The following is a 13,945-nucleotide window of genomic DNA, read 5'->3' on the forward strand; positions in this document are numbered from 1 at the left end:
CCCATCGAGAGACACTCTTGGGAGAACACAGGAGCATCAGGTCCCAGGATGCATTGCTATTACGTTTCTGGCCTGGTGAATCCTGACTGTATCTCACTATTTGACACTCGATGAAGTGATTGATCCCACCAGAAACCTAAGTCTCACAAAACCAAGTTCAGATTCAAACCCAGTCTCTTGTCTCTAAAACCTAAGCACCAAATAACTACAGTGAATGCTGTGCATATGATCTTCTGGTATATTCAAGGTTTTCTGCTTTTGATTCTGGTGCTGTCTTAGCACTTTCCTATCTCATTTTATTCCATTTAAATCCATCCCTGTGTCTAAACTTTATCTGTGGGCAACTGTAGCCATTTTGATCTTGTATAGTGAATTGTTCTAAGCAGTGTGTTCCTTCCTGGTGTCACAGATTACGTTACTGTCCTATTATTCTCGTGGTTTGTTTTTTTTATTTTTAAATTTTATTATTTTTGTGTGTGTGTACCATCAAATCAGATCTTGGACCGGTACAGGAGGAGACTGTCCCTCCTTCTCCAGCAGAGCATCTGATATTCAAACCGTACAACTCCGAGATTGCAGTGCAGCTTCTTGCCACTAGGCCACCAGAGCTCTACTCTGTTAGTTTTAATGAAAACGATCTTCATTTCCTTCTCTGACAGGTTTCTTCCTTACACTGGTCTGGCTTTCTCAACTTTTACTCTTTTTCTTGGTATCTGTGGAAGGTAAGTGTCAGACTGCTAGCTGCCTCTTAGTCATTCTTCTGGTTTCTTTTATATTTAATTTTAAAAAGTGTTTTACACACCCTACTTCTGGGAGGAAAGCAGCTCCCCAGTCTTTGTCCCTACCTCCAGCCTGCAAAATAGTGATGGCAGGAGCTCATGCAGCCACTTTGGACTATGAGGACAAGGCAAAGGATGATGGGCACAATGATCAAGAAGGAGCCTGGGTTCTTGATCACCTTGGAAGGCACCATTCAGCTGTCCAGTACTGGATTTCTTTACATGACTACTATTTTTGGAGTTTTCTAATCCAAACCAACACAGGTGAGATGAATCCAAAATAATTTCAGGCTAACAGACTTGGCTAAGGACTCCTTCTGTCTCCCTATCCTGACATGCACAGGCCTGTGGTGACACTTTAAAAAAATTTTTTTTTATTTTATTATTTTTTGTTCATGTACCGTCATATCAGATCTGACTGGTACAGGAGGAAATTGTCCCTCCTTCTCCGGCAGAGGATCTGGTGGATTTGAACTGTGTACCTCCAAGACTGCAATGCAGCTTCTTGCCACTAGGCCACCAGAGCTCCCCTGGTGACACCTTTTTTGTGCATCCTTCCCCCCCCCCCCAAACACACAAACCAGTCTGGGTGAGCCCTATAAATATTGATTTTATAGAAAGGACCAATTAAAAATTGGTCAAATGTCACACGCTAGAAGCTTCCAGAACCACAACGTTGAAAAAAAGAAAAGAAACCAAACCAAGAACACAAACCAACCCCCCAAAACAGAAATAAAACAAAAATACCCTGGGACCAAGTGCCTGAAAAAATCAGTATCTCAGTTGATCAAAGGATTCTAAATGAACATATGTGGCTTGGGGGGTACGTTTGAAGAGACCCCAACACCTGAAAAAGTACCCAGAGTTGAAGGAAAAAACCCAGAACTTCCCTGCCCACTGGCCCCCCGCACTCTGTTAAGAGTGTGACAAGGGCTTCACAGCTTTTTTTTTTCTTCCTTTTTACATTTTAGGAGTGTAGGGGTGATGGCAATATCTTAAATAGTCAGAAGAGGGGATTTTTCTACTTCATCTTTCCCCTCTCTTGAGCCCACAGTAATTAAGGAGGGGAATCTCTCAGAGTGGCAGACTGCTATGAAAAGTGCCTCTGGACCTCTGACCTGTGTTCTGGTTTCTCAAAATCTTGGACTTGGAAGGACCAGGAAAAGGGGACAACTTGTGGCTAGATGCCACAGACTCTTGAAAGAAAACTGCCCCAGAGAGGAAGGGCTGGAGGAGGGGGTGAGAGAGGGCCAGGATGGGGGAACCCTTAAAATTAGCTGCCATCTGCTCCCTGCTGGTGGGTCCCTGGGGTGCGGAGGGAGGGTGCTGGGGCCGAGTGCTGAAGAAAATGAGATGCTCATTTTAAAAACCAAACCAAACCAACCACCACCCTCCTTGAGGCTCCAACGGCCCTGGGGGGAATCTGAGGAGTAAGAAAAACCAACATGGGTCAGTCAGGGAACTGAGAGTGCTGGTTGGGGTCACCTCCATGGACCCCGTCAAGGGTCCTATTGGGTAACCAAGGCTCCCTGGCAGCAAGTCCCCGCTGGTGACCCCGTCCTGGCCCTCAGCTCCCAGGGAGCAGGGGCGGGGTGGGCCTGGCGCCTCCCCCGCCCGGCCCGGCTTCACCTGCCCTCCTCGCGGCCCGCCCGGCCCCCACCCGGCCCGTTGCAGGGCAGCACCCAGTTATTGTCGTGCAGGCCCAGGCGACAGCCCGGCGTCTCGCGGTCAGCCCTGCGGCAGCACATCCAGTAGGAGCGTCCGTAAGGCAGGTCATGGTGGTAGGGTTTGGGGTGCCAGCGGCACAGTGACACATCGCCCTTCTCGTACCGCTTGCGGCACTGCTTGCAGGGGTCGTCACGGTACAGGGGGTCTCGGCTCCAGCGCGAGTCGGTGGCGCGCACGCCGAATGCCTCGATGATGCCCTTGAAGTGGTGGCAGGTGCACTTGAGGGCCGCCAGGGCCCGGGTGGGCAGGAAGCTGAAGATCTTGACCAGCACGTGCTCCGGCAGCTGCAGCATGTACTGCCGCGGCTCCAGCAGCCGCTGGATCTTGAAGCGGATCTCCAGGAAATCGTGCGACACGTGGCGGTAGAGGCGGCACAGCGAGGTGTCTGCCGTCCCCTCCGAGTCCTCCGGGCCCGGCACGGTGGCCGGCGCGTCGCTGGGGGGTGGCTCGGGAGGCCCATCCGGTCCCCGGGTCTGCAGGAAGAAGAGCTGGCCGGGAGGGGGCGGCTCCTCGGGGCTGACTGTCAGGCACACCGTCTCCTCCTTCACGTTCTTGGTGCCGTCCTTGCCGAAGAAGATGCACTCGTCCACCACGCCGGTCACCACCACGTCCACATGGAAGCCCGAGGCCCCGCAGTCCCGCGCGGGGGGCGGCGGGGGCGCGGGGGGCGTGTCCTCAGGCCGGACCGGGGCCGGAGTCTCCTCGCTGGCCTCATCCGCCCTGGCCAGCAGGAACTCCACGTTGCTGGGGAGGGCGTCCCTCGAGGGGCTGATGAGCTGGTACAGGTCGCAGGTGATCTTGTCCTTGGCCCGGGCTCCAGGGCCCGGACTGCTGGGGTATGTGCAGCCTGGCCGGCCCCCGGCCCCGCTGGCCAAGCCGCCGTCCGGGGCCCGGGGCTCGCGGCCGTTGGAGATGCGGAAGGCGATGCGCACCTCGCCGGGGCCCGGGCCAGGCCGCTCCTCCTTGCGGAGACCCTTGGCCGGAGGACTGTCCCGTTGGGCCTCAAAGTGGGCCACTGCCTCGGCCACCCGACTGCAGTCCCCGCCACCACCTCCAGGCCGCCGCTCGGACCCCAGCCCCTTGGCCGGCCCTCCCTGCTCAGCGGCCACAAAGACCACCGGCGCCGGGGCACCTGGACGGGGGTAGCTCTGCAGCGCCAGGGCGGCTCGCTGCTCCACCAGGGCCACCATCTCGGCCACCGAGAGCAGATCCATGTCCTCGCCGGCTGAGCCTGGGGTCCCTTCGGCAGCAGGGAGACCCTCGCGGCCCCCAGGGTCCAGCGGGGCTTTGGTGGGCTCCAGGCAGCGTCTCCGCCGCTTGGCCTTGGAGCTGTCACTCCCCCAGTGGCCCTTGACCTTCATGGAGCTAGCCCGGCTGCCCCCGCCGCACTGGTGGGCCACAAAGAAGGCCACCTTCTCTTTCGTGTTCCCGGGCTTGATCACGTACCACGTGTCCAGCAACACTCGTCCCTCGTCCCCTGCGGCTGCCGCAGAGAGGAGCGGGGCGGGCTGGGGGGCCGGGGTCTCCGGGGCCAGGGCGGGGGGCGTGTTCTCTGAGTGGGCAGGCTCGTGGTCCGGTTCTGCTCCACTGCCCGGCTCTGGGCAGGCCGACGGCTTGAGGGCAGCGGAGGGCGGGCGAGGCTGGTTCTGTGAGTAGGTTCCAAAGGGGCGGGGGCACCATAGCTGGAAGGGCAGGAGGCTGCCACGGTCCATGGTGGGGGAGGGGTGGAGTCACAGGCTGGGGTTCACCGCATCGCAGGAGCTGGATGGTGGTGGGGGGCTCCACCGGCCACCTGCAGGCAGGGAAGACAAGATTAGGGACTTGTTTCTTATGTCCACTCTGTCCTCAACTTCTCCCAACAGGACAGTCCGAGACCCTCAAGGAGTTCTGTTCTTGCCCCACGGAGCAAACAGAAGCCTGAGAAGGCCATGGGACTTACTCTTTAACGGAGAACAGAACCCTAGATGGTGGACTGTACCAAGGCCACAGCCCTATTGCAACTACCCAGCTGCCTTTACTTACTATAAAAAGGCCAAAAGCTGACAAGAGTTTTCAACTCCAGTCAAAGTACCAACTGACTAAAACCTTAAAAAAAAATCTCCTTTTGGTAAGCGCATCCTCAGTGGCCAGTTCCTGAAAAAGCAAGAATTCCCAGCCTTGCCCAAGACCCTGGCTGCTTGGACCCACAGAGGATGAACAGGAGGGCTGAGCGAGAGAAGAAAATCCCAGCAGGTCACAGCCAGAAGGGACCTTACAGGATGAACTCCTCTTTTCCTCGGGGTGTGGGGCTCTGGGCAACGATTTCTTCCAGCTTTGGATGGTCATCCAGACAAAGAAATTCAAATCTGGATCGTGCAATTCACCTCGAATGGGAACTGAATCTTATCTGACCCTCCAACAGGTTTCTGTGGGGGTCAACTACATGGGAGGAGATTGCTTTCCCTTGTCCAGAGAAGCGGATGGATTCAAACGGCCAAGGGAGCACGTGGTGGATTCGAACGAACCTCTGAGTTAGGAGAGTAATTTACCATCAGAGCTCCTTTTTAGTTTTTTGTTGTTGTTGTTGTTGGGTTGGTTTTTTTTTTTAATTATTAATTTTACAGAAGCAACAGCCACAGACTCTAGGGACCCAGGACGGCTTTTGTCTAGCCCCTCAAGTCGTACAGAGAGCCAAAACAAGGCCCTCTAACTGGCTTTTGCTCTTCCCAGTTCAGAAGCCAGTCACTTCTCCGGTATTCAAGAACCTGAGCTATTTGGAGTCCGTTTGGTCATGAACTGACCAGACGATTAAAGAGAACATCTCTCAGTGGTTCCTAGAAGACCCCTTTCCCTCCAGAAAACTGGAACCCAAATTATCTTCTAACCTTGATCCTTTCATATGCCTGGAGACAGGGGTCAGCAAACTCTGGCCTTTGGGCCAAACTAGACCATAGTCTATCTTTGTGAATAAAGTTTTATTGAACCGTGCTCATTCATTTGTGGCTGCCTCTGTGTATAATGGCAGAGTTGAAAAGTTATGGAGGGACCAGGTGGCAGGCAAACAAAAATACTCACTAGTGGACGCTTAACAGAAGTTTGCTCATTTCTGCCAAATCTAAACATCTAATCAATGATACCGACTTCTAACTACCCTGTAAGACTGACCAGAACTGGCCATATGATTTCCACAGCTCATCAGCATTGTTTCATCTTTCTTCTTCCACAGAACACCCCTGGGTTCAAACTGCCAATCTTTAAAGGCCACCACTACCCACCCGCTGCCATGGAGTTGACTGCAATGGGGACCCTCCACTGGGATTCTGGAGCAGTACATGTGTATAGGAAGAGACTCACTTAACTGTCTCCCTAGAAGCAGCTGGTGGATTTGAACCTCTAACCCTTTAGTTAGAAGCCCAACATATAGTCCACTACATCACCACGCTCCTGACATGATCCTGGTCTTGCAGATACCATTCATAACCAGACAGCACAACCCCACTCCCTAAACCCAGACATCATCCATAAGAGTCACCCAATCCAAGGAATCCTTACCTTACCCTATAATCTTTAACCCCACCTATCTCCCAAATACAGCCCATGCTGAAATTCATTCCTTTAGAGGAGGGCAAGAAAATTTCTCACACATACACACACACATCCTCCATGAACTATATGACAGTTTATCAATTACGAATTTAGCCACATGCAAATACCCCGAAAACAGAAATATTCCCCACCTCCCTCCAAGACCTACAGATGATAAAATTTATCAAGCAACAATTTAGCTACATGCAAACATTGAGAGTGGGAGCAAAGGTTATTCTTTACTCCTCCAAAACAGCTCCCCTCAAATCTTTCCAAGCAGTACCCACCTTGATCTAAACCCTTTCAAATTCTACTTTAACCCCCAAGCCTAAAAAGTAGCCCTTCAAGCAAGCCGCTCCCAATCTCAATGAACTCCTCCCAAATCTGGTGCTTATCAAAAACCTCTGATACACACGGCAATTTCCCAACCTCAAAGATGTGTCAATCCTATCATCAACCCAAACTTTTAACTCTTCCACATATTCCATATTTCCACAGAAGTCTCCACTGTCAAAGAACCCACTAAAATAGAACACTCCTTAAGTTGTCAGATTAACCTTAAAACGTATATTTTTCCAAGTCAAAAGAAGCCTCTAAATAAATCTCACAAATGTTCCAACCACAAACAAGGCAACATGTGTTTATAGGAAGCTCACCACAAGCTTACTAGGGGATTGTTCCAACAATCCCTGCTACATCGCCTCTGACCTCCCAGGCAGACACAACCCTGATTTCCAGGTGAAGCACAGAAAGGTTCACTCGCTCATTCCAGGTTTGACAGGTGGAACAACTCCGGACAGACACAAACCTAGGGAGCTGGCTCCCAAATTGGTCGCCTTGCATTCTTACTAAATCTTCTCACATCCTACACCCACCAAAACCAATTCAAGCCCCAAAAGAAACCCTGGTTCTTTCAAATCACACAAAAAAAAAAATCCAAACCACAAGGGCACCCCTTGATCTCAAGGGAACCTCCAAGTATTTCTTACACCCACGCACGCTTCCCCAAACCTTAAAGTATCCTTTAAATTAAAAAGAAACCCCGGAATTTTCTAACACCCCACCAACACCCCAATGAATAAACCGAACCCCATAGACGACCCTCAAAACCTAGACACGCCCCCGCAGCGCCCTCACCCGCTAGCCCCCCCAGGCGGCGGGAGTGGGGCGGCCGACATACACGCATGCGCGCCAACAAGACAGAAGGCCCCGCCCTCTCCCTCCCACCTTCAGGCCTCGACTAATTTCCCTCCGCCCCTTTGTTGACAGACTCGCGCGTGACGCTCCTAGCCAATGAGAGACCGCGGTTCGGGGCCGTGCCCATATAAGGAACGTCTTGGCGACCAGGCCAACTTTGGGAGAGGGAGGAGTAAGTGATTGGTGACTGGGGGCGTGGAAACGGCCGGATTTAAGGGAGTGTGGGTCAATTCCCAACAGGAAGGAACAAGGCCAAGGCATAGGCTAGGGTATTCAGGAGAATCTAATTAGATCACGATCCCTCGACAACGGGGCCCTGACTGACAGTTGGGATTTAAAGGGTCAGAAGGCTTGGGCTAGAAAACTCCAGGGCGGAAGGAAGCTGATGGACAGATCAAAAAGTGACCGGCTTTGGCGAGGAACCAGGGGGCGAACATTTGTGGGCACCTGGATCACCTCATTCGGGAAAACAAACAGGCAGAACCTCCCGAAAGGCTCCCATCACACTTATCTTGCCATTCATGGCCACAAAAAGATCTCTCAATTCACCCTTTCCAACCAGGAGCCCCAAGTCTGAGAGGCGGTCCAGGAAAAGACCACCATGGCTCAATTATCAATTCGTGTTAAAATGATAGCATTTTAGGATTAACTTAAGTTCTAAAACTCAACCCCAACCGTTTATTTGAACCTTTTTAATGTAGAAGCCCGTGGAGCTTTGGTGGTGCAGTGAAGTCTGCGTTTTGCTCCACGGGCAAAAATCTCTTCAAGTTACTGTCTTGGAAACTCTATGGGGCCACTCTGGGCTGAGTCCCCTCCACTGCAATGGGTCTTGGGGTGGTACGGTGGCCAAGCGGTCACTTGTGGCTGTGTGGGAGCTGACCAGCTCCTCTCCTAACCATTTCAGCCTAGGAAACTCAACAGCCAATAGGCATGTGGTTTAGGAAGTGGATGCCACCCCTGCTTCCAAACCTGTCTTAAACTGGGAGCTCCGCCAAACACTTCCCAACATGGGCCACCGTTATGGCATTTAATAACACCCAAAAGGCACAAGACTCAGCATCACAGCAAACCGAGATTACCTGAGTACCGCAGACAGAAGAGTGCTGTATGATTTAGAAGTATGTTGAAAAAAGAGTGATGATATATCATCTTGCTCAGTAACAGTAGCAAAATTCTACTGGGACAGTAAACAAGTAATGGCAAGAATGTGGAGTGAATGGAAATGATGCAACCATCACAGAATAGTCTCACACTTTCTTAACATACTGAAAATGTAAACACCATCTAGCAATCTCATTAATTATAGATCCTAAAAAAGCAAATCCTACATGAACCAATACATACACACTCATTTTTACTGCAGAATTATTTACAGTAGAAAAGATACCCAAGTGTCCATAAATGATTAAGGAAACTATGACACATTCACATAATGGAGTACTATGCAACACTTAAAAGCACTAACGAATTCATGAAGCACTGCATAACATGTATAACAGAAGATATTACATAGCCCCTCCTAATAACATACCCAAAGTATGTGAGATGAAGTCTTTGGCATCCTTGCCTCTAAGGCGTACTCTGGTCACACTTTCTCCAAGACTTGTTTGTTCTTTTGTTCTAACAACCTGACTCATAGCAATCCTAAAGGGCACAGGAAAAATGCCCAGTAGGGTCTGCTGTGACACACACACACACAGGATTTCCAAGGCTGTAATCTTTAGTGTTAAGGAGTTGTGCTGCCAATCCAAAGGCCCACGGTTCAAATCCACCAGCTACCAAAGAGAATAAAGAGGATCAATCTCCTCCCATAGAATGTGTCTTTGAAAACTTGCTGGAAGGTCAGCTATGAGTTGATTCCAACTCAAAAGTACTTAACAACAACAACCACCACCCCCACCTTCCTGGAAGCAGACTGCCTCATATTCTCCCAGCTGGTGGGTATGAACTGCACATTTTTTCCATGAGCACAATGTTCAATCTATTGGTTCACCGAGACTCCTAACAACCCAGTGCCATCGAGTCCATTCTGACTCTGCATCAGGGTTCCTCAGCAGGGACTATAAATATTTCTCCTGTAGAGTACTTGGTAGATTCAAACCAGCGATCTTTGGGTGAGCAGCCCAATACAGAATGCATGATGCCACCAGGGTATATATGGCTTGTGTTATGCTGAACAGCATTGGCCTACCCAGAACCTCATTAGATCCTTGAAGGCCTTGTTTGTAAGTCCAGCCTCCTACCTCCTTGCTCTTCCACCTTCACCTCACCCAGGCTGGGACTTATGTGGCCTGTAGAAGAGTGAAAACATTCTGGCCCTGTCAGCTCCTCTAAAAAGCCAGGGCCAAAGCCACTGCCACCAAGTCGGTTCTGACACATAGTGATCTTAAAGGCCAGACTAGAACTGTCCATAGGGTTTCCAAGAGCTCTTTAAGGAAACAGAGCAATACATTTTTCTCCCTTGGAGTGCCTGCTGGGTTTGAACTGCTGACTTTTTTTACTTAGAAGCCTAATGCTTCATGACTGTGCCATCAGGGTTCCTTGTCTGATACTCAGCGGAAGTTACCGTCTTCTCTGTGTAGAGAAACTGAGGCAAGACCATTTGTTTGCCCTGCTCAGGGACACAATGAAGCAGGGACAGGGATCCAGCAAAGTAGATGCCAGTCACTACACCACTCTGTGTCTGTTCTCTGGGTGTTGGCTCAAGCATCCCTGCCTTCCCTTGACTCCCCAGACCAGGAGGGCCTGCACGTCTCAGCTCTCATACCAGTCTCCTTGCCATCTATTCATGAAAGACACAATCTCTTCTCTTATGGTCTTTGCGTTTGCTGTTCACTTGAGCACATCAGAGACTGTAAGGATGGTGTAAGGGAAAGCAAGACTCAGGTGTGTTGTGCACAGGGTCGCCATGAGATGCAGTCAACTCGATGACACCTAACAATAACAACCACCACCAGTGTCCATGCTTGTCCTTCCCTCCAGTTCTCCACAGGACACAATGCCTTATTTTATTTTGGTGTCTGTTAAATGTAGCTCTATCAAAGACCTTTCCTGAGCTCCCTCCCTGGAAACTGACCCCTGCCCAGAGGGGTATCTCTGGGTTCCTTTTTGCCCCAATGTTGCCCACTTGGGTCATCCATGTGGGGACAAATCTGACTACCCTATTAGGCTGTGAATCCCAGGGATAAGGGACAGGAATAGGCTATGACCATCATAATGGTGTTCCTAGCAGTGTCTAGCCTGGAGCTGAACAGTCCAAGCCACATACTCTAAACTATATGAGAGTTGACAGAGTAAACTCTTTCAGACATGGTGCTATCTCTGTCCCGGCTGGCAGTCATTCACTGGTGGGGGGGATTTCTAACACCCCAGGGACACATTAAGCCCAGCACAATGCCTTAGAGAACTGCTCCATTCATTTATAAAATATAATTACATCTTAACAGCAAGAAAACAAAAAAATCCTCACCACTGGGCCGATATGCAACATCATGGCAGATGGGAAAAAAAGATTCAAACTGTCATTTTACTTGGATCCACAATCAACATCCATGCTAACAGCAGTCAAGAAATAAAAAGTCAAGGAGCTCTGGTAGCCTAGTGGCAAGAAGCTGTGCTGCAATCCCGAAGGTGCACAGTGTGAATCCACCAGATGTTCCGCTGGAGACAGAGGGACTATCTCCTCCTGTGCCAGTCAGATCTGATTCGATGGTATACAACAAGGTGAGGGGGCGGGGAATCTAAAGTCATGTTGCACGGGGAATATCTGTCAAGGACCTCTCCAAAGTGCTAAAGAGCAATGATGTAAATATAAAGACTAAGGAGTGCCTGACCCAAGCCATGGTCTTTTCAATTGCTTCTTATGTATGCATCTGTAAGTTCAACAATAAATAAAGATGACAGAAGAATGGATGACTTTGAATTGTGGTGATGGGGAAGAGTACTGAATAGCCCATGGATTGCCAAAACAGCAAATAAGTCTGTCTTGGAGGAAGTACACACAGTGTGCTTCTCAGAGGAAAGGATGGAAAAACTGTCTCACATACTTCGGGCATGGCATCAGGCGGAACTAGTCCTTAGACAAAGACATCATGGTGAGTGAGGTGGAGAGTCAGAGAAAGAGGAAGGCTCTCACAAGATGGACTGAGCTCTGGTGGCAAGCAGCTCTGCTGCAATCCTGAAGGCACAAGGTTTGAATCCACCAGATGCTCCGCTGGAGGAGGGGCCATCTCCTCCTGTGCCAGTCGGATCCAATTTGACGGTACACAACAAGGAAAGAAAAAAACACACCAAAACCCCAATGAGCTCCCACATATTGTGAAAATGGCACAGGATAGGGTGAGGTTCAGATCTGTTGTTTATAGGGTTGCTATGGGTTGTTATCAACTAGAGGGCAGCTAACAACAACAAACATCCAGAAAAAGAAAAAATTTTAAAAATTGAGAGAGACTCACTTGTTGGTGCTATTGTTGTTGAGTTGAGCACGACTCATAGAGACCTTATAAACAAAAGACCTGAAGCCTGTCTGTAACTATCGTTTCTCAAAGCTCATAGAGTTTCCAGAGGCATGCTGCTCAGGAAGCGGATGCCACCTCTGAAAACAAAGAGGGCAAAAGCAAAAGGCATTAGAGGGTTTTCCATCCTCTTCAGTGAATAAGATCTTTTCTTTTTAATTATTAATTTTAATGAAAGTTTACAGAGACTTTGAATTTCCATTCATTCATTCATTGTTGCACTTTTCTCCCTGCCCATCCCCTCCCCCCAGTACACTCTTCTCTTTGAAAAGTAAAAGAAAAATTCTTTCATTGTTTTACAATCCCTTCCCCCAGGTCCACTCCACTATCCAGCCTTCGCTCTGGACTCTGTCATGACAATAATACCCAATCACATATCCCTTTTAAACAGTTTTCTCCCTAATCTGTTTCAATGCAGTATACATTATTGAACCTATCTTTCTCAGTCTCCCCCCAACCCCGATGTCAATCCTGTTTTACAACAGTGGCACCATGCAATATTTGTCCTTTTGCGACTGAGATATTTCACTCAGCATAATGTCCTCCAGGGTCACCCATTTTGAATAATATTGCATGAGTTCCTTATTTTTCAATGCATGAGTTCCTTGTTTTTCAATGCAGCGTAGTATTCCATTGTGTGAATATACCACAGCTTCTCTATCCATTCCTTTGTTAAAGGGCACGTGGATTGTTTCCAACTCTTTGCTAATGTGAACAAAGCTGCAATAATCATGGGTGTGAATATATCTGCTTGAGTGGCAGAGTGAATAGACACTTAAAAGCTTGCACTGGCCCTTGCTCAGTCACGCGCCCAGACAACAACTGATGAGAACGCTGGTGCAGTTTGCATTGTCCGATAGTGTGTGCTTTCCGGGATCACACACAGAAAAGTTAATTTATGTGACTTGGCAGTTATTCTATACCATTTCCTGGCCATTAAAAATTTTAAAGGAAAAAAAAGCTTGCTCAGGTATAACTGTTGCTCTCACCCTGCCTGGAACAAAGAAGAGAAAGCAAAACAAAAATGTACTGAAACAGCTACTGCAAAGCACTAATGGGTCACAGGAGGACCTCCGTTTCCACGGAGACCAGGAGACCTAGATGGTGCCCGGCTACCATCACTGACAGGTTGACAAGGGATCACAGTGGAAGGTCCTGAATGGAGTGGTGAAACGTGCAACTTACTGGCTCCACAGAGAACTGGTGGAATTTCCAAGTCAGGTCTTTCACCCTCTTTCAAACCTGGAAGAACATTTACCGTCCCTCCTGGATTTTTAACTTTTAGTTTAAAAAAACATATGGTCGGACAGTAACACCAGGGAGGCGTTCCCTCCTTAGAATAGCTCATCAAAGGGGAGCTCTGGTGGCCTAGTGGCAAGAAGCTGCAACTACAATCCCAGAGGTACACGGTTCGAATCCACCAGATGCTCTGCCTGGGAAGGAGGGACAATCTCCTCCTGTACCAGTCAGATCTGATTTAACAGTACACGCACACAAAAATAATAATAATAAAAAAAGAATAGCTCATCAGATGGGGTAAAAAAAAGCAGCATTTGTCCAAGATAACTCGCATAAGGCAGAGAGAATAGGCCAAAAGCCAAAGGGAAATGAGAATGACAGGGAGGAAGTGGAAGAGTGCTGGCACACTATTGTTGGGGGCCCGTGAAGTGAATTATGACTCACAGTGACCCTACGAAGGACGGTGCTGAACTTTGGCCCGTCGACTTCACCAGCCTCACAATCTCCACCATCAGTGAGTCAGTCCGTCTTGTCGAGGGTCAGCTTCACTTTTGCTGATCCTCAACCTTTCTCGGCATGATGTCTTTTTCCTAGGACGGGCCTCTCTTGACTACATGCCCAAAGTATGTGAGATTAACTTGCCTGTAAGGAGCGTCTTGGTGGTGTTTATGTTAGAAGTATTCTGTAATTAATGCTATAAAAGAAAATGGGTATCAGTGGTTGGATGAAAAACGCATTCACCTTGTAAACGTTCACTCAAATCACATTAAAAAAACAACCTCCTTTTCTACGAAGATGGCGCCGAAAGCGAAGAAGGAAGCCCCTGCCCCTCCCAAAACTGAAGCCAAAGCAAAGGCATTGAAGGCCAAGAAGGCGTCCTGAAGGGCGTCCACAGCCAAAAAAAAAAAAGAAGATCCGCACGTC

The 13,945-nt window shown here is 49.2% G+C and overlaps 1 protein-coding gene across 1 annotated transcript; it reads right to left on the reverse strand.

Moving 5' to 3' along the window:
* Window positions 1-2,404: 2,404 nt before the first annotated feature.
* Window positions 2,405-4,219, reverse strand: FBXO46 (F-box protein 46). Its single transcript, XM_006901242.1, has one exon. It carries the CDS (start codon window positions 4,217-4,219, stop codon window positions 2,405-2,407), a length of 1,815 nt encoding a protein of 604 aa, XP_006901304.1.
* Window positions 4,220-13,945: the final 9,726 nt, after the last annotated feature.

This window comes from Elephantulus edwardii, unplaced genomic scaffold (assembly GCF_000299155.1).
Source record: "Elephantulus edwardii isolate Elephantulus edwardi_28Jun2011 unplaced genomic scaffold, EleEdw1.0 scaffold00315, whole genome shotgun sequence".
In the NCBI taxonomy this organism is placed as follows: Eukaryota; Metazoa; Chordata; class Mammalia; order Macroscelidea; family Macroscelididae; genus Elephantulus; species Elephantulus edwardii.

Coding starts and splice junctions, on each gene's coding strand:
- FBXO46 (XM_006901242.1), bottom strand. CDS start 4,219: ATGGACCGTGGCAGCCTCCTGCCCTTCCAGCTATGGTGCCCCCGCCCC.